Here is a 25,851-nt window from a genome sequence, read left to right on the forward strand (position 1 = left end):
TATATTTTTAAATTCTCCAACAAGAAATGGGATTGATTTAAAAATAAACAGCTATTTGCTTCATACACGGTGACTGGAATATCATGACGTCGTTGCCTGTAAACTGTAAACATGTATATTTCTTCAAATTAGAGTTGTAATATCCCACATAATTTATAGCATGTGACAAGTATCATTAAACCACAACAACACTCCTATTAGTCATACACACAGCATGGGGTCACCTCGGGCCAAATGATGTTATGTGCATAGTCGGGAAGTGCTGTGGGTTCTGTTTTTTCTTTTGTTTTCTTTTTCAAAGAGTTTCAGTTATTTAGTCTTTTTAATGTAAAGCAACTCTTACATAAGTGAATATTGGTTTCGTCAGATGCTGTGGTCTGCAGAATCTTGCAAACATCACTTTGGTTACCAAAAATATCATGTGTCATGCTGGTATAGTGGTGTGGCGCCACCTTCTCCCTTCCAAAAGAGATTTTAATCACAGCAGACTTCCTGGTTAAATAAAGTTTAAATGGATTTAAAAAAGAAAAAAAAACCCCAAAAGAATGCATTTTAAAGTTCTAAAATAGTTATATTTTATTATTTCTTGATACATCATACACAAAAGCACACACTCGTGCAGTTACAGGCTACATCCAGCTTCTCTGACTTTCCTGGCATATTTACGGCCCTGTTTTATCCTACATCAATAGCACACAGTATAGGTATAAGTGAGCATAGCCAGGTCAGACTTGATTCAAACATATCAAAACACATGTTTTAGACTTTCAGCAGAGCCGCAGTACTGGTCTTTATAGAGTAGATGGTATCTGGCCCCAACTGTAGTGACTGAGGCACTAAAAAATGGGAAACTTGCGTATCGACAATGGAGAGGGCCTTGATTGGCGTATGTATGTTTGCGTCAATGTATGTGCATCCTTGAAAGGCCGTTGTAAAAGGGTACAAAGCTGTCATGGACAGAGATCCCCCCCCCCCCCCCCCCCCCTACTCCTACTGAAATTAGTTACCATTGGTAGCCTAGACAGGAATGCAGTTTCTCTGGCCAATAAGCTGAGGACCCTCATGGGTCCTGCCCCTGGACGAAAATAACCCAGTAAATACACTGTGGGCACTATGAGAACTGGAGCTGGCCTACTGTTTAAAGCTTTGTGTACAAACAAGGGATTCTTGTCAGCTGGGTGCTGCTGAACCATGCTGGCCTGTGTCCTCCTCTGTTGTGTTAGGAACAACTAGCATAGTGGCCTGTTTTTCCTTATTGAGGCATACAGGGTGTGGAGAGGTTGGAAGTGTTTGCATGGAGGGATGTAAATAACTGGGTTAGATACAGTGTTATTAATTGCAATAGTCCTTAACATAAGAGATTTTCAGATGAGTACTGCCTCTTTACAATAGTTTTATGGGAACATCTATGTGAATATCAATGGGGAATATCTTTAAAAACATGATACTGTTAGCCAGATCTGTACACGATACTGTTGTTTAGTATGCTATGCCATGAATTTATCCTAATATTAGTTCAGGCGATGATGCTTGAACTCATCACTCAGAGTCTGTTAAAAATCCTATCCATAAGTCTTGATGCATGCTCAAGCATCAAGGTAGGGAAATCCCGGAAAGTTGATTCTGTTCATCTGGATGTAGCGTTTTCAGTAAGAGGAACATTTCGTCACTCATTCACAGGACTTCTTCAGTCAGCTGACTGCAAGAAACTGATAGCACGGCCCATTGGTAATCAGTGATGCTAGTTTTGGTCATTATGCAAATGTACTGTTTTTAAGATTGGTGAAACCTGCAGTCAGCTGACTGAAGAAGTCCCTCGGATGAGTGACAAAACGTTTCTCCCACTAAAAAAAGCTACGTCCAAATAAACAGAATAAACTTTCTGGCATATCCATAAGTATTCTGTTTCCTTATTTTTTTGTCTGTCTGGTTGTTGATGGATACAACGTACTTGTGTATATGCATTTTATTGAACGTGAGATTTTGATGTTCTTTACTGTCTTATAGAGAGCCGCCTTCAGGAGCCATTCATCCATAATATCTCATTAATGACAGAAATACATCGATATTCCATATAGGTTTAAGTTTGCAATACTCTGCTGCACTACTTCAGAAAACGTAAACCCTCATTGGAGGCAGTTTTTTGCTGGTCAGATCTTATGCCTGTAAAGCTACCACTAGTGTTTCAGATGTTTATTTGGATCACATTTTAGCTATGTGTGATGTAGCCAGTGTGGGGTTTTTTTCTAAACATAAATTAAATCATACCTGAATAATGCAGAGATCACAGCTTTAGAAATCCATGGCTGTGAAATGTTTCATTTATTAGAAAAAGTCAGAAAGCTGTGGAAACAACACTGAAAAAATGCAGATCATCAATGTTAATGTTTTTGTGTGCTTTGTGTGGTGTGGTTATAGTGTGTGGGTGTTCAATTTAAGAAGTAAATGTGCTGATTCATTGCCCCATAGGTCATAAAAACACAGTGACCTGGTAGATAAAATAAGGAATTGCATTCAAATTGCGCACGCATATGTGTAGGTGTTGCTGTATGCAAATGTTGTGCACTGAATTAAGAAGAGAGGCTGGACTGAGGAGGAGCTGCCCAATAGAGACAGAGAGAGAGAGAGAAAGAAGAAACTAAAAGAGTTAGCTAGACACAGGGATCTCCTTGTTGTTGGCCCAGACGATTGCATTCAGGGTAATTTAGGGGAAGAGGAGGGAAACAGCAGGAGGAGGAGGACGTCTAGGAAGCTGAGCTGGTGGTTAGAAAGGGGGCAGAAGGTGACTAATAGTGACTGACACTGTACATTAAGCAGTCCTGTTGAGGAAGGGGTGGCATCACAATCAGTGGAGCAGCACATGTAAGCTCTGGTTGGCTGAGCAAGCAAACAGCTCATGGTCTCTGTCAGTGTGTTTACTAACACGTGGAGGAGCTCATTTCACCTGGATACACTATGCTGTCTTTGGAGTAGTTGGAGAGTTTCTGGTAAGAACCTGAAGTTTAACTATACTGAACTATATCCATTGTTGTGTGTGTTTCGTGGTGCCTGGCTGTTGACAGCTGTCAGCCTGAGCTCTGTTCGTGCTTACTATGAAACATTTCTGAACATATTATGTGCAAAGTATTTTAGTAAGAGGCAGAGGAACAGAAACACTTACAGCAACAGAAACCACTTTAGATCTGGTCTATTATGACCCAATTTTAACGTACTGTCTGTGACTTTTAAAAAAGAAAAATTAAAAATATGATTGAGCAGCTTTGAAGCGTTGTTTAGCATTGTGATCGATTATGGCAGAGGGCAGTTAATCTTAGCTGAACTGCAAGCATAAAAAGAAAAAATGATCAGTGGAGGCCAGACTTTCAGAAGGTTTTCTGTGTTTGGGTTATCCTCTAGCTTATAAGTTAGACTGCACTACACCTGCTCTTAGAGATGCTGGATAAAAGTATTATAATTTGCCCTATAGTGCTCTACAGTCTGTGTTTCACTTACATAATCTAGAGATTATGTAAGTGAAACACAGACTGTAGAGCACTATAGGGCAAATGGCTTGTGTATAATTCAGGTCTCGTGTCTGTTTAACCAGTTTGGTTAGATGAAATAGCTTAACTGATTTTAGATTAGACAGCGTTTATTTTATTGTAGGTTTTTTCTTCCCTTCCTTCTAGGAGTTCAAGTGCTGTATGAGAGCGGCTGTCAGTGTCAAACAATTGCAAAGTTTTTGGTGTAAACTGTTCCTTACTCCTAATAAAAAAAAAAAAAAAAAAAAAAGTCATGGCTTAAAAAGTTTTAGTTTTTTCCATGGCTTGCCTGGCAAGGAAGTTGCTTCACCGCCGACAGAACTAGGAGTTGTGAAAACTCATGGAAGGAAAGGGGAAGTAATGCGTTGTGGTTTTTATTGATGATGCTGGCTCATTGTCCTTCCCATATCTCTGTGTTGTACAATAGATACTGCGGAGAGCCTGCTGTTGTTCTTTCCGTGCTTTTTTTCACAGTACTCTCTGCTCGGTGATCACTGTAGCTGAGATTCGCTCTGCTCAGGGTCTCTCTTGAGCGACTATAAATAGGCTGTTGAATGTGACAGGCATTGTGATTCAGGCACAGTGTTGATGAGTTATGGTGATTCATTTAGATGACCTTCTGAAAGTTAGCCACTGAGTAGAATCACTCAACCTTAGCACTTCATCTTGGTGAGGAGATGGTAATAAATTACACAGATGTTTCTATCCATGTTACATTTATAGTCTTAAGACTACTGACTATGTTTGAGTGGTTATTTTGCATCATATATACTCTTTGTGTGTGTGTGTACCATGTTTAGATATCTTTGTGATGACCAAAATTGGAACGCTACTATACTTGTGGGGACCACCAGTCCCTTATGGCAACAAAATGCCCGTCCCCACGAGTTTGAAGACATTTTTGAGACTCAGAATGTGGTTTTGGTGTCAGGGTTACTATTAGGTTTAGGCTAAGGGTTCAGGGATTCATTTTTGATGGTTAGCGTTAGGGTAAGCGGCTAGGGAAAGCAGTATGTCACTTAGATGTCCTCACTAAGATATTAAAAGTGTGCGTTGTGTATATGTGTGTATATTAGATCCCTTTTAAATCTAACCATGATATTGTGCAATGTTTTGATATTTCCCTGGGTGTGCATTACTTTTCATAAAAACCTTTACATCCTTGACGCTCTTACTTTAATGATTAAGGTGTCAAAATGACTGGAAACCAGGTATAGGAAATGCAGTGCCTGAAGAATGAGCTGAGGGGAAAAAAACAACAACTTTCAAATCAGTTATTGAGAATATCTTCCTGTCGCATGTGTTTATACTTAAGCCTCACCATGGTCTGTTGCTTCACTTGCTTTCGCTATGGAAATTCTGCTTTAAGTGTGTGTTGCACACCTGCAGCTCCCCCTTCTTAAATACTTCACTGCTTCCTCAGCTGTTTTTTCACAACTGCCAAATTTATACGCTTTATTTATAGCTGTTCATTTTATCTGTCAGTTCTCTGTTCAGTTTTACATTTTATAACCAATCATTTCTTCTTTTTCTTTTTGATTGTTGTTGTCTCTTTGTTCTTTCATCCCTTCATCCCATTGGCCATCGGCTCTCTCCATCATCCAGACATGTAGTCAGCAGCATAAGCAAGCACACACTACTTTGTGAACTCTTATTTACTCTCAAACAGGTAATTGTATTTTGTGTGTGCGTCTGTCTGCGTGCTGTTAAGATATCTTTTCATATTCTACCGTCAAAATCATCATGCCAAGTGTTTGTAGCACTGTGCTTCATTCAGAACTAGAAATAAAATCACTGTGCCTATATAACCCCTGTATACTCTAACCATATATATTTATGTCACAGATATGTTGTGGTAACCGATGAAAATGATCTGCCTGTTTGCCAGTGTGTTATATATATATATATATATATATATATATATATATATATATATATATATATATATATATATATATACTGAATCCCATACTTCCAGTGCGAGTTTTATCCCGTAATCATGGTATCCTTAAGCTGATGGTGGTGGTGGAAATTGTGATTTTGACATATTCAAAACAGAGGTCTGTTTACATGTTTTCAAGGGGTCTTCATGAAAACTGGCAAACACCGTAGAGCACTAATGCACATTCAGGCTTACTCTTCATGTGCATGCCCTCCTCTCACCTGTACCCGCACCTACACACAAACACATGCACAAATGCATGAGGCTACGCACACAAACACATGAACAAAACAACAAAAAAACACACCGTAGTTCAGGGGAACATGGTGTTCCTGAAAAGGAGAACAGAGAGCAGGGGTTATTTTAGCCATTAGCACAGGAAGACAGATAACTTAATGAGAAATCCAGCATTTGTGTTTTGACTTGAAATTATATTCTTTGGTTTTCCAAGTTTGGTCTGTGAAAACTTTAATATCTTGTCTTGTCATGAGGAAGGTTAAGCAGCTTTTGCACTACATTGTTGACGTGTTGGTGTTCAGAGCAGGGCTAGCCATGTTGCACTTCTTGTCTCTATGCTCACTAACTGTGCAGAACTGATTTGCACAGGTCCTACACTTGCTTTAAATAAAGTTTTACATGCTGTTATTTATATGCAGGTTTGACAACATACATGTGCACCATGCATGCATAGAGGTAGGTGTGTGTGTATGTACACACCCCACATATAACTGCCTGTTGCCAAAAAGGCCCTTCTTGGCTTTGCACAGCCACTTCTAAAAATAAACACTCCACAAATTAACACGCTGTCTCCGAGCACAGGTGCTATAGCCCCACACTGCCCCCACATTAGTGTGTACTTCTGTGTGTACCTGCTATGCTTCTGCCTGGAAGAAAAGCTGTCATCACTCTCTAAGTTGAATATATTACACACGTCTTGGATATCTTGGTTAGCTGTCATTACCTAGCCATGTTGCCTCCTCACAGATGTATCTGATCAGCCTTTACTTTGACGTGATCTGAAAATGTTTTCATTCACACAAAGTACTGCAGTAACACATGCTTACGCTAGTTTAGACATGGAAGCTGGACTTTGGTTGAGATATATTTGTGTGACTAACGTGGCAGTGTTGGCCTCTGACCCGGGCTTCCTCCGCTCTGCATCCTACTACTGGCTGTCAGTGTTTGAAGTGAAAGGGTTGTGACATTACAGTGTCGGACACACAATAGCTGCTCTGTGCTTCTACTGCGTCACAAATGCCCCCAGTTGATGTCAGGCAATGGGAAGGCCCGTGTGGGGGATCACACTGCCTGGTAGCAGTGTGTCACCATATGATATCAGGAAGTGACATCCTATATGATGAAAATAAGTGTGCAACATTTACAGGACATGTAGGTCATGGATCATGGCTTTGTTACAGTGGGTGGATGTATGATACATACTTTGCATGATGAAAATGGAGGAAGTGAAATGTAAACATTGCAGCAAACGCATCTGCCACTGTCAGCAGCTTTACAAACAAGGTAGATTTGGAATCCTTTCACTCGTGCATCGGGGATTCAAATGTGTGTCTTTGGGCCATTATTTGTGCCACGTAGCCTGGTTTCTCTACAAAGTAGACCATTAGGTTAAAGGCAAATCTAATATGTTTTTATAAGTAAAGCTTGTGTCTGCAAAGAGCTTTTATGGTCAACAACAACATTCCCCTGTGCAACTAGCCCTTGTTGTGCACAAGTACACACCTTGAAGACATTTACTACTGTCGCTGCAGGAAGGCTCCTTCTGTTGCAGCATTGCATCAACAGCTGCAAATCTTGCAGATTAAAGCAAGCTGGCCTTTAAGATCTGCCGGTTGGCCTGCCCTAAAGTCCAAGTTCTGGCACAAGTGTGTTTTGGAAACTGTATGTGTTTGAATGTGTATCTCTGCATGGGTGTGTGTTTTTCATGTGGGCCATCTAATAGGCACAAAGCAGGCAGTGTGTGCCCCCTCGGTTGCTGAAATGTACACTGTGGACAACAGGCGGCTTCAGTCCTTCTCAATAGGAGCTGCCCTTCTTATTGTACCTCGTGCACAATGAGCTTTTCTCTCTCTCTCGCTCTGTCTTTCTCTCTTTATGAGCATATACAGAGAATGGAGCAATCACATTCTGACTGATGCTGTGCTATTCCATCCCACATCACCGCAAGCACAAGATATTTGACTAAACACTGAGATCTAGCACTGATTTCATCACACCTTTATAAGGGCCAGAGAAGCTTAGTCACGCAGGGGCTAAACGCAAGTCACTGCAGAAGGGGAACTATCAGCCCAGGAACTCCCCAATCTATGTTAACTTGTATGTGAGAGAAAAAAAGCAGATGTTGAAAGGGGTGACGGGTGTTCCCCTCATCTTTTTGCTCACATGATCACTTAAGAACAACAAGACCACATGACTTTGACATGACTTCCATGACTGGAAATCATCCTCTATGTGGGGGAGAAAAAAAAAATTATTTCTTGTCTTTTTTTTCATCATAACAAAACTAAAAGGGTCAAGTCAGGGTGACACCAGGAGTGTGCAAGTGATCCTTGTTTTTGCATTAGCTGCTAATGTTATGTGATTGATGCACATTAGGTGTGAAAGTCAAAAGGTCATTGTAGTTGAGGAATTTTGATTCAAAAGATACAGCATGAAATGTGGATTTTTAAGTGACATTTCAATTTGGGAACAGTCATGAGATGAATGTTTTTGGGGGGTTGTTTATTTTTTATTTCTTTGAAAACGTTGCACAACAGGCAGACAATGAATGGATGGTTAGATGAATAGATTTGAGAGGCTTGGCTGATTCTGGTGATGTGTCAGATTGTTCACTGATCCAGCTTTGCTTACTTGAGGCCTGATCAGAGACTGAATCAGCGAATGCTGTGTCAACTTGGTAAACAGTTTTTATGAGTATTCACCCTGCGTTTAAACATCTTTTAGAAATTGGATTTAGTACAGTTGATTCAGTGGGAACACAGAAATCTGGATTATTTATTTTTTTGAATGTTATAAATGAGATATTGCATTGGTGTGACTACTACCTTGATTTAACTTAACTGAACAGAGGATTTAATCAACTTGGTTCTGGACTTCTTTTATAAGTTTAAATAGCTGTTTATCAATAGTTAGTAAAGGTTTGGACAATCTTGCATACATATACTAGCATAAATAAGACAAACTAAGGTAAGACTTTTGTTTGTTATTTGAAACAAGAAATGAATGCTTAAACTAAAGTTGAGAATCTGCTTCACTGTTAAATAAACAAAGCCAAAAAAATTGTAACATCACAAAGCCACAGGTCTGTACACACGAAAGTATTGCACACATCTCCTCTTGTCTCACACCTCCCTTCTTACCACCGATGTTGCCATTAAACATAAAATAATTAGTTTAATTAGGCTTTCCTTCAGAGGTTAGATGTGTTTTCATAGTCTAGTTCTTTGCAAATGATCTGTAATAGCGAGGTTACATTTTATGTTAATCAGATCATTTCTAGCTTCTTTCTATGTTACTACAATTTTTTCATTTCCCCCCCTCGTTGTCTCTTTTACAGCTTCCACTACCTCTCGGGCTGGACTGTGGTGCATTAACGTCAGCTCGCCCTCCCCTGCCCCCCCGCCCCTCAGCCATGGCCTCACGCATTGGCTTGCGGATGCAGGTACAACATAACCTTCCACCGTTCAGTAAACAACATGCGGGAGTTTTGCTGGCTATTTATATCACTTTATATTTGTAATGTTGTGCAATGAATTTGAAACTTGAACGTTTTTTTCCTTTTAAATGTCTCATAGCATTTTGATTGATAGATGGGCGTGTCACCTATCTAGGTTTCATTAGGGCCTGATTTTCACTGCCATGTATAAAGTATAACACCGAGCCAAAAAATAAAAGGAAGAAAACAAATTCTTGTTTTTTCTTTTAACTATGTCATTGTTTTTACATAGATGGATATAAATAGACGCTATTAATCCCACAGTGGTGTAAATGCCTTGTTGCAGCAGCACAAGGGTCAGAAAGAAAAACAATGAATTAGAGGTACATTAGAAAACAAGAGAAATAGAAAAAATAAAAAAAGTAAAAATACATTTAAAAAATATGTGAAAAAGCTACTAAAAATGCAGAATCAATAAAATATTATACAAGAATTATTGGTACTATGTACAAGTGGTGCTATACACACTAAAATATACTAAAAGGCAGGTCAGAGCTGTTGTTGTTGCTTTTTAATGGACATTGAAGCTTTTAAAATAAAGTAAATTTTAAAATACACGGCTGATTATAAACTTTTACATACAAATCTTACAGTTTTCACAAGACCTCACCGTGTCCCTTTCGGACACTTTGCACATGTACATTTGATAGTCAAACAATAGTCACGAGCATAGTTGGAGTCACTGCAGCCACTGTTGTTGTTACGTTACCTACCGGTAGCAGCATGAAACTCACAAATCCCCTCTTTCTAACATTGCGTGCTTCGATTGTTACCAGTGAACGGCTGTGGGATTAAAGCACTTTGAAATCAGATGATGATTGGAAAATATTTATTTTATGTGCATATTTTAAAGTCTGATTGCTGACTACTATTTTTTGGAAAATTCCACCTGGAAAAATGCCGTCCCCTCAAATTCAATTATAGCTCAGAAAAACTTTATGAAGTGAGTCAGTAAAAAATAAAGATGCCCTTGAACTATAAGCAAAAAAAAAAAAAAGAAAATCAAATTTGTTGTAACTATTGAAGCTTGTCATATGCTCCATTTGTTTCTATCATAGGCGATTCTGGTCAGCAACCTTCCAAAAATGTTGCCGGTTTCATTTTAATAACAGATACAAGCTGGTGTTGGTTACACTGTCTTTCTGGGTGGAGGATAAACGCTAATGTGTGTGTGCATGTTTGTTTCCAGCTGATGCGAGACCAGCTGCAGCAGGAGGAGCAGCGTGAGCGGCAGCAGCTACAGCAGCAGCAGAATGCAGCCCTGCAGTACATGCAGAACCACATGGCTGGGCCACCTGCACCCACCCCAGCCATTAGCACTCCACAACATTACCAAAGCATGCAGGTCCCCATGGAGGTTCTGAAGGTCAGATATTCTTAAGATGGAAATGGCTTATTGTGATAGATATGTTTTGCTGGATTTACTCCCCACACAGCTTCTTTTTGACAGGACCGCTGCACATTATGCTCAAACAGAGTGTAGTAAAATGTCTGCGGCTCCCAGTCCACATGCAAACATGCCAAGAGAAAGCACTAAACGGATTTATGGGACTGTAAAATAAAGAAAACATGTTGGTCGAGTGTTTGAAAAATATGCCTCTATTTATCTAATTACATGTTATAGCAATAAAGCAATGGCAGGAGCATGCAGCTGGAGGTGGTCAGGTCTTCACTGAGCATTGTGGCTTCCCAAACAAGCAGCACTGACACACAGGCAAAAGTCAGGTTTAAAAAGAAAAAAAAACTAAAAGAGAACAATGCAGAGGCGCGCCAAGCAGGTAGGAAGACACAAAGGGGAGATAAGAGTGGTTTGACACGTTGTGCGATAGGGCAGACAGGAGCGATAGATAGCCTGAGTCAGTCAGGGAGAGATAAAGCCGAAGTGACATTTTGCCCGATTCCGGAGATGCTTATTGTGTGCGTTGTTATCTTACATAATGTGTGTTTGCAAGTTTATGGGTTTGTGGAATACTCCATTATATGACATTGTGCATTTTGCAGTGAGAATTCATACATTGTGTAACTCGTATTGAATTCTCGACTTGCTGCATTGACAGTTTACTCTGTGCACATGTGTGCATATGTGGGAGAGGGGAATGGTGTTTATGAAATCACCACAGAGTTTAAAGGTGTCATTGTTCTTTCTGTAGATAAGGTAAGCTTCTCTATCACTCCCTCTGAACCATACATGTAAATGCATACATGTAAAGAATTGTTGTTGGACCAGGTATTTACAAGGTAAACACAGTACAAATATCTATTGACTGAAAAGTTCACAGTTCATTTAATATAACCCTACCATGGTTATATAACAGAGAGCTGAGGGGGGGCTGAGGAGTCAAGTCTTTCTTTGTAGTAATGGCGAGCAAGCTTGCTCTCTCCTTTATTCTTTGATCTGAAGGAATGAGGCCAGTCTAATGCTCTGTGTAGCCACATCAGAGGATTCAGTGAGGCTTTACTCCTGTAGGCTTTACCACTGACTTAAACATACTATGTCCTAGTGCCATAACTGAGATAATGAGGTCTGAATCGCATATTCTGTGTTATCTTTTTAAATATTATTATAATAAGCTTATATTGTACATTAAATGTATGTTTTTATAATATCCCTGTGTGGTAACTGAAATAAGCGAACTTGCTGTTAGTCTTGCTTTTTGTTGCCACATATGTTGTGACAAAATAGAAAGAAGTACCCAAAAATGATACTTTGAGTATCCAGCTGAATTAATAATAGAAAAAGAGTTGATTGCATCTTGTTTGTCCCTACTATAGGTACAGACTCACCTTGAAAATCCTACAGACTACCACATCCGTCAGTCTCGAAGACAGCAAGTGAAAGAATACCTGTCAACCACCTACGCTACCAAACAGGTATACGTTTTTCATTTTCTTCAGTCCGTCCATGTAGTATTGAAATACATCTGCCTATAGTATGTCAGATCTCTGTTCACTAATGCTGTAACACTCTCTTTCTCTGTGTGTTCCTAGGCGGTCAATGCAGTAGCGGGGCTAATACCACCCTCACCTCCCACAAACATGGGCCCTGCAGGGGGTTCATCATCTGCACCCCCACCTCTCCAGTCCCCACACATGCGCACCGAGCAGCTTATGTCTGGCAACAGTGCCCCCAACAGCCCGATGGCCATGCTCAACATTGGTTCCAGCCACGAGAAAGAGGTAGATGTGTGGGCCGACAGTAGCATAAGCATAAACCCATAAACATTCATTCCTGGGCAGGTCATAAAGTACCATTTACAGGATCCAGACTGAACAAATATCCCTAAAATATGACTTAATTACACTCGTATATAAAATTATGAGGGTTGACTATTACCCCCAAAGTAACATCATCTCCACATTTTATGAAAGCACCATAATGATTTAATTGGTCTTTTGAAGGGTTAGAGGAGCATTTTGTGACTGTGCTGATGTTAATGTGTTGTGCACACAGTAGGGACATGGATGAATGTGTTGACTAACTGGCAATAACTGAGAATGGTAATCAGTGGGATTTAAATGCTCCATAATGGCCTTGCACCAGTAATTACAGCTTAAAAAGTGAAGTGACAGGGAAGCAGCAGAATGGATGGCCCTTTGAACCTGTAAGACTTTGACCTGCTGTGTGCTTTTAGCATAACCACCTCTCTTCTGTCTCTCTCTAATCCTTTTAGATAGATAAGTAGTGTAACATGCATGTCCGGGGAGGTTGCAATCAAGTTTCTGAGGCTTTAATCAATTTAGGAGGAGGGACAGCATTTTGTTTTTAGTTTAGTGTTTTCTAAGCATTCAAATGGTGGTTTTGGTTTGCTTCCCTCTCTTAACTTTAGATAAAAACAGGTCACAAAAACATAATTAACACTTCTTTTTTTCCCCCAGATGGATGAGGTCATTGATAACATCATCAGTATGCAGTCCAATGATGAGTATTTTCAAAGTTTCACTGATGCTGTCCAAATGTCAAACACAGTAAGTAGGAACAATACATATAACTAAGCTACATTGCATCCAAACGTATGATTTTATTTACACATTGTGTAAGTGCACGCAGTTTGTTTTAAAGGACTCTTTGCATATTTAAACTCAGGGTTTAAATGGGTCATTGACTGTAAAGGCCACAAAACCTTTACGGGCAAATTTGTCTCTGCTGATTTTATGCTGTGACATTACAGTGGTATTGTGGTAACAAAAACAAACAAGTGATGTATCTATGAAATGGTGCAGCAAAAGAGGTTTGGCCGCTCTGCAACAGTCAGAATTACTTTTAAAATAGATTTTTGCACTGAAAACATTACTGCGTCGTGTTATTCTGAAAATTGAAACCAAGCGTTACATATATTTGTTCTCTGTATTACCACATGATTCTATAGCTTGAATGCATATCCTTAAATAGAATAGGGAATTCCCAAGTGTTTTAATTAAGTATGATGTTCTCTGAAACCTGCGACCACTTCAATTCCAGCTCTGTCTGTACTACATGAGTCACAGAGCTGGATATGCCAGGTCATCAGTACTCAGACTTGTGCTTCCTATAATCATTGTTCTTGTGTGTGAAAAATGGCTCTCTTTATGGCAGTTGTTAATGTTCTTAGTTATTCTTAAAGTTATCGGGTATTGCTTTGTGGTCACTGTAACATTAGTGTTTCTAAGTAGAGTTTTCTCTAGATTTGATTCTGTATATTCTCATACACTAACAATGTTTAATTGACTTAGTCGCAAAACATTCTGGCCCTGAATGATGTTGGGCATAATTAGAAACTGTAGGGCGGACATACCAGTTGGAAGACTGTACAGCACTTTGTGTTTGAGGGAGCAAACTCAGAAAATTAACAATTAAACTGGCAGCAGTTAGAGTTCAACTTGTTTACAAGACATTTGGAAGGGAGGGGGGAGGAGAAGGGGGGAGGAATAGAAAGGAGGAGGGAAAGGGGGGCGAGGGCAATTTGTGTAAGGGGAAAACAGGCTGAAAGTCCAGTTAGGGGAAAGTTCACTCCTGTTTGGTTGGGAGCAGAGGTAGAAGAAAGAAAGGAGCGGAGCTGCCGAGGTCATTCTGGCAGCACAGGAGCGGCAGTGCCATTCAGAGCTGCATGTGCTGCTTGTGCCTTTAGAGGGAAGAAAGGAGCGCCTTGGCACTGTAGGAGAAGGAGTTAGAGGATGAAGGAGATGAGTAAGACGTATGCAATTGTGGAAGTTATTGAAGGAGAACAGATTCAACTGGTAAGACGATGAAGCACTCTTGTTTATAATTCTTTGAGTTTTGGTTGGGAGTTGTCGGATTCTTTTCTTTGTCTGAATGAGTTATTTGAACCACAGTGACTCTTAAGTCCCAGCCTTGAGTGCCTGATTATCAAAAAGAGGAATAGCAGGGGTGGTGGCGTGGTTTTGTGTGTGTGTGTGCGTGCATGTTTGTTAGCATGTGATGGCTGTTTTCTGCTGGACATTAATCAAAACTGTTGCACATTTAAGCTAATTTAAGATCATTGTACTCCTGCAGGGTGCACTCAAACATAAAGGTTGGCGGGACTTAGCTTCTGCATTCTCAGACATATTGTGTAGTTGTCCAACTTTTTCCCTGCTCCTGCAGCAGGTAGACAGGGAAACCTACAAAGTCTCCTGTTGCTTTATCTGATACTCATGTCAAACACTGATACAAGCAGCCAATACTGTCTTTTTCCTTCTCTTCTGTGAAACAGTTAAGCTGTTACTAATTCATTCTGTACAAATACATCTGACCATCTGCGTGCAGTGTCTGAGTTAACTGTGAGAATCCTGCATGATGTGTTTAATTGCTCAAATCACTTTAAATGTGTTTACATATCACACTGATAAGGTGAACCGTGCTGATCAGGTTTAGATTGATTAAGTGAGAAGCCAGCACAATAAACTACCACAGGCAGAAACTCAGTGAAAATCAAAATGTTAAAAAAATAAAAATAAAAAAATCCAGCTTTATGCCCAGCTGTCAGAACAGTGTGAGTGGAAGTCACCTGCTAATCCTGATGGGGATTAAAGCAGCAAACTCCATGGAATTCTTGGAATCTCAAAGTTTAGCAAAAGTCTGGAACACCCCTGAATGCCAGGCTCAAGTGAACAGTTTGACTTGTGCATTGCTCCACTGAGCCATACTGAGTTCAAGTAGAATTTAGTCTTCAAATTGAATTAAATGGGCCTTTACTGGAGTGGAGAATGAAGGTGGTGTTCCCAGTCAGAATGTGGTCGCTGCAGAGGGACGAGGCAGGGAATTTGGGCTTATTAGAGTTGTGTGTTTTTGATTCAATAACTCAGTCAGCCCAGATTTGTAATTGTGACAAGGTTTCAAATGGGCTTCTGTCTTCTTCTTAATATGATGTAGAAATTTTTTAAAAAATGTTACCTCTAGAAAATGGTTAATGTTTGAGATCCTACAAATTAAAAGTCTTTGGTATTTAACAGTGTGGGTAAACTTCAGTTCGGTCTCATGATAATGTTATCATTTAAGTTAAAGTTTTACATTTCATATATTCTTTAGATCTTTTGTAAGAATTGTAAAAAAAAATCTAACTTAAATACATAGGTTTGCGTTTATATTAGTGAGTGAATATGTTTGATCTCACAGCTCAGACAGTAGCCAGCAGATTAAGCTATCTCATCCTTTGAGTTCTTTATCTTTCAGGCCTCATTAGCAGCGTCATATTTGCCCTTGCTTCAGGGAGTACAACACGGTTGCTTACAAGGCATAAAAAGTTCATCACGCTAACTAGATTGTACAATTAAAAGGAAATCACGTCTTTTTAGAAGTCCATAGCAAACTAAATCACCATTGTTATACAATGTATAAAGTGCAATAGTGTGGAAACCACTGCATGAGTGTGAGTTCAGGAGCTGGTGAAAGCAGAGGAGAGAAATGAGCCATAAAGACAGATAAGATAGATGAGGTGATAGTCAATCATTTCTGTACTTGGCAGGCTGTTCTCAGGTGTGATATTACTGCATTATCTGCTGCTATCTGCTCTTTACATCACAATAAACATGAACAGTAACTTTATAAAGGTACTTACTGAGATGTTAGAAAGGCAGGTTTACTTAGTTTTCATTTTGATTCGTTTTTTTTTTAATTCAGAAAATTGAAACCTTTGCTCATCTCCTATTTTTACTTTGCAAAGTATTTGTAAGATACTATGCATTTTCTAAATGCATGTGTGTGTGTGTGTGTGTCGTGTGTTTCCTTTGCAGCTCCCTCTTTCAAGCAGTCACCTAGATGTGTATGCAGGTCCTGGCATGAAGGGTCCAGCCATTGCTATGACCAGCAACTCCTGTCCTGCCAATCTGACCATCAAGCGAGAACTCTCAGGTGCGAAAGATGTTACTAAGTGATGCAGATTCTGTTGATCAGTGAAAACGTAGCGCGCGTTTATTGGCACTCTTGATAAGCTGTCTTTTCTGAGACGTGGCGCTTTCTCAGCCATTAGTTAATCACTTTTTGTTATTGCAAAGACACAGAAGCCCGTGCGCTGGCCAAGGAGAGACAGAAAAAAGACAACCACAATCTGAGTAAGTCTTTCCCTCAGAATGCTATTTCCCTAAATCCTTTTTCCCTTTTTATTTTCTCACACTGATAATGTGCAGGCCTTCAGAAGAATTTGCACGTAGCACATACATGCACACAAAGCATAATCTTTCCGATGCAGAAACAGTGTTATATGGCCCATGTGCTGATTTAGCTGACATAGTCCAACTACTGGGTGGATGGTTAACCTGGTAATTTCTGCTGTCCTTGCACTTAGGTGTAATTGCCTGTGACTGTGTGTGTGTGTGTGTGTGTGTGTGTGTGTGTGTGTGTGTGTGCTTAAATGTTTGCTTCTCTTTACACTCTTTGTATATTTCCAGTATGTGCTGATCTATGCTATACATACTTAAAAAGTAGCATCTGTACAATTTCCTGTTCCTTATTTTAATGCCTTTGATTCACCTGCACAGTGATATTATCTTCAGTGTGTTTTTTCCTTTGTGCTAATTTCCATTGGTCTTATCATTCTTCTGCAATAGTTGAAAGGAGGAGGAGATTCAACATTAATGATCGCATTAAAGAGCTGGGCACCATGATCCCCAAAACCAATGACCTGTGAGTTTCTCTTAGTGCACCATGTTTTTAAAGTAAATACAGATGTTGAGTAGTTACTGACATGAACTTACATGTGAAAATTGCCTGTCTCCTCCCCTGTTTGCTTAGTGATGTGCGCTGGAACAAAGGCACTATATTGCGGGCATCTGTAGAGTACATCAAACGTATGCAAAAGGATGCACAGAGGACAAGAGAAGTAGAGAACAACTTCAAAAGGATGGAGATGGCCAACAAGCAGCTGTTGCTGCGCATCCAGGTAACACATTTGTACAGCACATGTCCAGAATCATAGAAAATGAATAATAATATTAATAGTAATACAATTGATGTTGTTCTTTCCCAACTGTCTAAAGGAGTTGGAGATGCAGGCTCGTCTGCATGGCCTGCCCAGCAACTCTCCCTCTGGCCTGAATACGGGTGACATTATGGGTTCTTATATAAAACAAGAGACCAGCCTAGAGGAGAACCATTCTCACCCCCAGGCACAAGCACATCACCAGCCCCAGCATCTACCCCATAACCAGGCTCATCCCCAGGCCCAGCAGCACCAGTTCCTCTCCCACACACACTTCCACCCTCAGGGCCAGGCCCAGCCCGAACCCAGGCAGCTGCCACCACTCCCACAGCATCTCCAGCCTCAGCCTCCCATTCAGTACCCAGCTGTGGGCAGCTCCCAGCACTTTGACTTTGCCCAGTCGCTGGACTTGTGCGATGGGATATCAGGGTTTTCAGATGGCATGTCTGGGCTGGGTGACCTGGGTGGACTTGACGTCCATGCGAGGAGAGGCGACCTAGGTTTCCTTATGATGGACGAGCCTTTGTCCCCTATGGGTGGAGACCCGCTGCTCTCAGCGATGTCCCCTGAAGCGTCTGTCGACTCCAGCCGCAGATCCAGCTTCAGCATAGAGGACGGAGACATAATGTAGACAAGCATGCATTCGCTCAGTCAAACACACGAGGTTTCGCATAGATTGTAGTAAACATAAATATCACGTTTGCAAAACACAAAATGCGTACATTACATACACAGAAATGAATCAGCCCCCAGACATGACATCATTTATATCACACAGTTTCAGGAAACACCAGTGACACTCCTTTGTGGTATATTTAACTTCCCCTCGGTGTCATTAGAAACAGTACACATTCATCACAAACATTCACGAGCGCATAAACAGACACGCACACATACACCTACACACATAAGTGCATGTGAGTTTAACTGAGCAGCTTAAAACTTTGCCCAACACACTGAGCATTTACAAGGTGTGAACCAGCACTGCCAGGTCAGGAGTTATATGGCACAATTGGCCTTGCTTCCATAAAGGTGGCCCTGAATCATAATTGCACAAGGGACAAAACACCCAGTTAATTAGACTGCCGTTATCAGATACAAGAACAAACCAAGTGCATCATCACACACGAAGAGGACAAGTTATTTGCCCCTAACATCAGATCCTTTTAGTAATCATAAACGATTGAATGAACGATAGAGAACAAAATGGAAATGGCTTTATGGCCCTGCATGCATAATTTATCTTGAGGGGATGCAGTGCAGTCACATTGTTCCCTTCCTCAGGCTGTTAGTTGGCCTCAGGTTTTAGCCGTTTGGTGTTGGACAAAACTTTGTGTTAGCCTGCTCAAGTGTCTATATGTATCCATATCTTGGGGAATATTGCCCAAAAAACCCCCCTGAAGTTTGCTGCAAAAGGTGGATAATTCAGCTTTTAGCAAAGGCCTTTATATTTACTTGTCGAGCTGAAATTGTTGTCTTCTGAAAAAATGCATGCACAGGCAGTCATGTAGCGTTGCCCACCTTTATTTTTTAGCACCTCCAGCACTGTCGCAATCTTTACTCAACACTGTAAAGTCTGTTGACTTTGGAGTGGGGGTAGAGAAAACGCACTGGATGGCCATCAAAAATCTGAGGGCCATCCATTTCTGTGAGGTGTCAAAACACTCAGGTACTGTAACAGAATACACAAGCAGGCTTTTAAATAGAAGTGGATGTTAACCTGAAATATGTCAGGGCTGTAACCCCTGTCTGTTTGTGCCTTTTTACTTTTGCTGCTCCTCTTCAAAGGCATGTGTTATGGGTCGGAGGTCTTCAGCTTTGACTCTGTATCACATTCATTTATACCTGTAAATGCTTTAGAAGTTGCTTCTGCATCAGTGTGACCTTGTAAGCACAGGAGATACAGTGATTTCCTCCCACTAAGTGACCTTTTAAGGTTTATATATAGGGCGAGGTGAAAGAAAGAATTGACATGTTTAAATAGTTTAATAGTTTCAGACACAGGATATGCAAAATTGCTGGCTTCGTCTGTCTGTTGGTGTCGCCATTCCGGTCATTCAGGCATTGGTAATTTATTCATGTTCCACGCTGTTTCATCCAAGCGTCACCCAAAGCAAACCTGTGTATTCATTCAGACATGAAGCCAAAATGTTAAGGACCTGTCAAATTAATGGAACAGAGTGCATGTCTGAAGGAACTAGAAGTGTTAGTTCTGTCTGTCAGCAGCCGTAGGCTTGTCTTTATGACATTAGAACACACTTGCATGTATTTGCGGTCACACTCACTTCACAGACATGCACACTTTCAACACAAACGATCACTTGGGTATTACAGTACTCACAGGCAGGTGTGTCCATTTTTTTTTTTTTTTGTTTCATTTTGGTTTTTTGGACACTGACGTGATTTTTATTATTTTTAGCTGTGTACCAAAACATATTCAAGTTACAGTTATAAGGGGTTAAGGTGCAGATTGTCAACTTTATTTTGAGGGGTTGAACAAAAATATTGCATTTACCTTCAAGAAATTACTGCCTTTTTTTATACACTGACCCCTATTTTCAGGGAGGCAAATTGATGTAACTGTAAATTCAGTTCTTTAATATCTTGTTGAGGTTCCTTTGCAGGCAATGACTGCCTTAAGTCTTGAACTCGTGGACTAAAGCAGGGATTCTTCCTGTATTTTCTTTCAAAACTGTTCGTCATCTGCTTTTTCTTGCCAAACTTCCCCGGTGCATTTTTCTCTTTTTTTTTATCAGAATGTACCGAGCTTCCACTGCCTCTCTCAAGGTTTGTTTTGTTTGTGTAGCCTAAGGCCGATCCGTTTGACTTTTTGAGCAACAAATTCCAAATGCAAATGCCACAGTTGAAATCATCTCCAAGACTTTTTACCTGCTTATACAATGAAGAAATGACTGTGTGAAATGGCTGTAATTCCTCACCGGCTGATGCAATATTTCTGTTTAGAGTCTGCACTGTGATAGTGTCTTTTCTTCGAATCATTTGTTGTGACTCGCAGAGGCAAGATTGTGAAAAATGTGCCACTGTCCACATATGCCTGGAGGTAACTGTAAATGAACACAAAGTGGAGTGAGGCTGTTTTTCAGAAGAGCCCACTGCTTCACTCTCTTGCCTCGAGATTCACATGAAGCTGCCAGCTGCAGAGGTAAAGCTCAGGTCTGCTGTTCAAACTGTCACCCAATGGTGATTCATTGCTCCAGCTGTCAAAGTGACGACTGGAGCAGGTTGTGCTCAACCTGTGTCGTATCTCTGCTGTGGTAGACCTGGGGCTTACCTTTGATTGATATAGTTTATGATCAGAACAGAAATCTATTTAGTGAACATACTTTCAAGGGGATTTGTTTTTGATTAAAAGAAGTGTCTGTTTTCTTTATTATTTAGTTTGTTTATTGTATTTCCCAAAGCACTGAAAAAAATGACATTATTGTTTTTACTTTGTACATGGAAGAAATATGGAATAAGATTTACTTCAGATGTTTTATGCCATTTAAATGTATTTTATTTGTATTTGATATTTTAGTTCTATTTCAATTTTATTCCGAAACAACCCTTTCTTCTCAGAGCCATATTCAGGAGGTGTACTGTACAGGCATTTAAACAATGTTTTAACTGGAGTTGGGGAACCATTTATAAACTTCAAGATTTCAGCTGATTTTAAAAGAGATTGTGTATATTTCTGATGCCATTTTTGTATGATTGGGATTTTATTTATCTCTCTTTTCACTTTGAAATTTGGATCCAGACATAGATGAAGGGTGATTTTTATCATTGGACTGAAATCAAGTTGCTCATTTGATGAATGTAAAGGCTTACCAGTAGTTCTTGTCAGACTGAAGAACATTGTTTTTATAGTTTATTTTTTTTGCCCTACCTGCTTCCTGATTTTCTGTCTTTGGTTTCCATGGAGACTGGAAGCTGATTGACTTCAGTTAAACTAGGCCAGGGATTTGTGACTCTCCTGACGTTGTACCACTTTTTGTCATTATCCGGGGTCGAGCCTTTTCCCGTCAGCTACAGTTTGACTGTTGTTGTTCAGTCATCCAACTAGAACTCCAAAGAGCTTCTCAGGCTCCCTTTATTTTTCCACTAGAGGGCGCTCTGCAGAACAAAGGGGGAAGGTGGTTGTGAATTTAATGACGTTATAAAAAAATATTTTAGAACCCATACACTGGCTGAAAGTTTTATTTTCCTTTTGTTTTTTTCTGACATGAGAAATGTGTGTGAGTGTTACTCACAAAAAATATTTCTACACAGCCCTTATTTTAGATAAAAATTAAAATACCCCTTCATTCCAAAACAGACACCACAGGTTTTGCCTTCACTGTGACGAATGAAAGTGTCTCTAAATTTGATGCTTGCGTGTGCCATTAGAAATATTCTATGTGCAACTTTTGAGTAAGGTGGAAACTTGAAGCATGCAATGCAAATCCACTGATAATGGACTTCAGCCTTTAGCAAAGTCAGTAGCATATTGTATTTAGCAGTTATTTTGAAATGAATATATGGCGTATTCACACATTGTGGATTTGTCAGTGGGCAGGAGGAGAGATTTTGTTTGTATACTCTGTCACTGGGTTATTTATTAAAAAATAATCATTCAAAGCAGTATTTTTATATCATCTTACAAAAAATATTTTAAATTGACATGGTAAATGGGGGAAGAAATATATGTACACTTTGTATCCCTGCTGAATTTTGGCCAAAAAACAAAGACACAGCTGACTGAGAAAAAATGGATATTTGTTGGTACAGTGTCATTGAAGCATGGTTATGTAACCTACTGACCAATACCAATGTAAGACAATGACTACAAGTGAATTATAGTTTTATGTGCATAAATTCAACTGTCTGTGCCTCGTTTTTATTTGTGTGACTATCGGAGGCTGATTAGAGAAGCAAATTTCATCATGTGTCCACCAGGGAGCACCAGAGATCTACAGTACCACCCCCACCCACCCCCCCAGACCACAATCCAGGAGTCTCCTTCAACTCTGCTCTCCTGTAACGCTGTCACAGCGGTCACAGAAAGGACTGGGCTGCCGTGCAATTAACCTTTTTAAATGCTACTTGAATAACTAATCAAAAATGTTGCTTCTTCACAAATACCAAGCAGAATTATTTTTCTCTTTTCAAAAGAACAGCAGCAACTGTTAAGGATACTGATTGGATATTTTGGCCCCTTTAAAGGGAAATCCAAAATGTTTATTAAATGAAAGAACTGCATTGCAACTATCCCAGCAAACATCTTTAGTAAGAAAGTATAAAGGGTCTAATAATTACATTTATTGTTGTCTCTTACCTGCCTCCTTTTTAAAAAATAATTCTCCTCTTCTACTGCTCATTCCGTCATCTCCTGATGTATTAGTTCAGAGCTGCTTCAGGATGATCCATAAACCGTTTAACAGCCTTTTCTTAAGTTAATTCAGAGTAATCTTATCCCTTATCCACACACACACACATATACACACACGCACGCACACACACCCGCTTATGCCGCAGAGCATGTTAAAGTGTGGCGATAGTGTCTGCAGCCCATCCACAGGCCCATTCTCCTGGGTCTTTATGATGCTAATGTACTTCCCGGTCTAATAAATCCCTGTAGAGCTGCAAAGAGTAGATCTTATGGCTCACTCAGATCACCACCTTTTCGCCCGTCTCCCCCACAACACACATACACGCACTGCTATTACTGCTGCAGAAACGCCTGCCTTGCACTTCCACTGATACTTGGGTGGCTGTTTAGCGAGTGGGAGCGAGGGAAAGGGTCGAGACAAATCAAACACGAAGGTGCAATTTAAGAGATGCTGGCACGGAAATGCAGAGTCTGGCCCTGGCATAGTGTGCTCGTGGGTGGGCGAACGAAAGGAGGCACTTTGAGAAAATACTCATGACTTCTTTTACTGATGGATCGACCATCTTGAATGGGTTAAGGCATTGCACCTAAGGGATCACCTTATCCTTCTTGAAGAAGAAGAAAAAGCAGCATGTTCAACAAGCAGGGGACAAAGAGCTCCACCCAGAGCTCAGGGTAGAAACCTCTGTTGGACTGGGACAGAATGAAGCATCATTCTCTCCTCCAACCAATCCTCTCATTTATCCTCCCTCGTCCTCACCCCAACTTCTGCCCCTACATGCAGCCCCCTCCCTCCATAGTCTTCTTCATCTTCTAGCTGCTGACTTGGTGTGTGTGTGTGTGTGTGTGTGTGTGTGTATGTGTGTGTGTTAGTCCCACCTACATCCCTGGGGAGCAGTGTGTCACTCAGCTTGAAGCCCGCGGAAGAGGGGTGAAAGGGGGCTGATTGAGCTAATTTAGCCCCTGGATGGGAGAGCAGAAAAGGCCTCACCCTCTGCTAATAGACAGACATCAAAATGGAGATGAGGGGGAGGGGTGGTGGGAAAAGGGAGTGGGAGGAGAGTGGAGGGAGGGGGGACGATAAAACTGAGGCGACTTTTTGATGGATTTATCTCTTTTTGTCCGAGGCGATGTGGAGGGGAAAAAAAAAAACTTTTATGAACACCGAGTGACATTGCGAAGTTGGTAAAGGTTTATGTGTGTTGCCTGGAATTAAAACCTGCTGATATTACTTATTGATCCATCCTCCTCCATTAAGATACCCTCAATCACAGCCTTCTTTATGATCTCTTCTGCCCGGGCCACTCACCGCACATTCTCCTTTTGACAGGCAGGCTGCAACTCACCCCAAAACTACTGGCTTTTACTGCTATGGATGGAAATTGGAGACACTTTTTATAGCCTTTGTAGGCATGAATAGTCCTGTAGGCTCTGATGGCCCACTATCAAAAAGCCTCTAATGAAGATGGCACAATGACACAACATTGATTTCCCCCCCCTTTTCCTTTAGATTCATAATTCATCAGCACCGAAGTTTGCCCTAAAGTTTTGGGGCATCTCTGAAGTGCTGATGTCCACGTATTTCTCCCCACCCACCCCTGAAAAAAGTTCTTCCCCTCTGTAAGGTAAGACCCAAGCTCCTTCAAACCATCAAACAGGCTAAAACCAACGCTCCTTCCTCGCACACTGTCTCTAACTAACTAGGTCTCAACACTATCGCCGCGCACCTCCCTGTCCTTCTTCATTCCCTCTTCTCCTGCCCCTCTTTATTCTGCCGCTCCTTTGTCCATCTTCCTCTACATATTTAATACTCTCCACTGACTCCTCTCAACCCCTCGTGCCTCTATTCCTGAAAGAAAAAGGGGCTCAAATTGGCTGGAGAGATGAATAATGTCCCCGCCATTAACAGTGGCGCGGACGAATCAGTCTTTGCATGTGTGCAGAGGTGACGAGATCAGCTGCGGGAGAGTTGAGGGCCAGTTGCAGCGGTACTCTTTTCGTTCTCGAACTTTTGCTCAGACTGCGGCAGAGGCAGAGAAGAAATGAGGAGTAAGATGAAGCTTTGCAAAGACGCATAGTAAGGGTTCGTGAGCTGAGATTGCAGCAATTTCAAATATCTGCTTAAATTTAAAAAAAAAAAAGAGTTTGAAAGGACTGTCAGCTGAGGCTTAGACTTTTAGATATTTTGAAACAGGTGTATAAGAAAAAAACCCGCACATTTTGTGAAAGCTGTTATTCAGTTTTTGTGTTTGCCTAACATCACAAGTAGCATCGCGCTTTCTTATTTATTCTATTATCACAATCAAGTCTTAAAGTAGCCTAATTTCTCCTCATATGCTGCAAATGGTTACTTTTTCTTCTGCATGGCCAGTAGGGGGAGTTAGTGGTCCACACCTTGGTTGAGCCCAGTGAAAATGGAAGTCAAACACGGCCTGACAGTTCTCAGCGCTGAGAATTAATATGTTGTTTTGAATCGCTTGAATGTCATTCGCTGACAGAAAGAACATCTGGTGCAACCTTTGTCAAATTAAGACATGGTGTCCCTCTCTAAATTCCTCCAGAAGGCTTCTCGGGAACATAATAGGCAAACTGTTGTTCGGCTCCTAGTGAGAGATCAGAGCTGGAACACAAATATTTTAACATCTTTTTTTCCCCTCTTTTTTTTTTTTTGATTGAAGAGGCGCTAAAGTAAGCTTATCATTATTAAGACAAATAATGTGCCTGACACCGATTTGACACATTTTGAAGGTTAACTGCTCCATCCCTTTCTCCTGCGGTTGATGGTGTGCCCGTGAAAGTGGTGACTCTATCATATCTATTGGAAGTTTTGTCAGACTCTATCATGCACAGTATCCGTGACCTTGACCACCAAATCATCACTCTAAGAAAAA

At 40.6% G+C, this 25,851-nt stretch overlaps 1 protein-coding gene across 3 annotated transcripts in view; it reads left to right on the forward strand.

Annotated features, from left to right (window-relative positions):
- The window catches only part of tfeb (transcription factor EB), a 28,406-nt gene extending 5,960 nt beyond the window's left edge, over positions 1–22,446 (forward strand). The window contains exons 1-11 of one of the 3 annotated variants that reach the window (XM_084928079.1): positions 980–2,987; positions 9,038–9,142; positions 10,386–10,562; positions 11,969–12,067; positions 12,185–12,373; positions 13,073–13,162; positions 16,406–16,523; positions 16,667–16,723; positions 17,219–17,294; positions 17,403–17,550; positions 17,648–22,446. In XM_084928079.1, the coding sequence (XP_084784205.1) occupies positions 9,113–9,142; positions 10,386–10,562; positions 11,969–12,067; positions 12,185–12,373; positions 13,073–13,162; positions 16,406–16,523; positions 16,667–16,723; positions 17,219–17,294; positions 17,403–17,550; positions 17,648–18,220 (1,557 nt within the window). In that variant the 5' untranslated portion in view covers positions 980–2,987; positions 9,038–9,112 and the 3' untranslated portion in view covers positions 18,221–22,446. Of the gene's footprint in view, positions 1–979; positions 2,988–9,037; positions 9,143–10,385; positions 10,563–11,968; positions 12,068–12,184; positions 12,374–13,072; positions 13,163–16,405; positions 16,524–16,666; positions 16,724–17,218; positions 17,295–17,402; positions 17,551–17,647 lie in introns of those variants that run through there. The other 2 variants (XM_084928081.1, XM_084928080.1) reach the window with 2 other exon arrangements.
- The last annotated feature ends 3,405 nt before the right edge of the window (positions 22,447–25,851 follow it).

The sequence above is a fragment of the Perissodus microlepis genome, chromosome 5, assembly GCF_051167445.1.
Source record: "Perissodus microlepis isolate ML-2025 ecotype Zambia chromosome 5, ASM5116744v1, whole genome shotgun sequence".
Classification (NCBI taxonomy): domain Eukaryota; kingdom Metazoa; phylum Chordata; class Actinopteri; order Cichliformes; family Cichlidae; genus Perissodus; species Perissodus microlepis.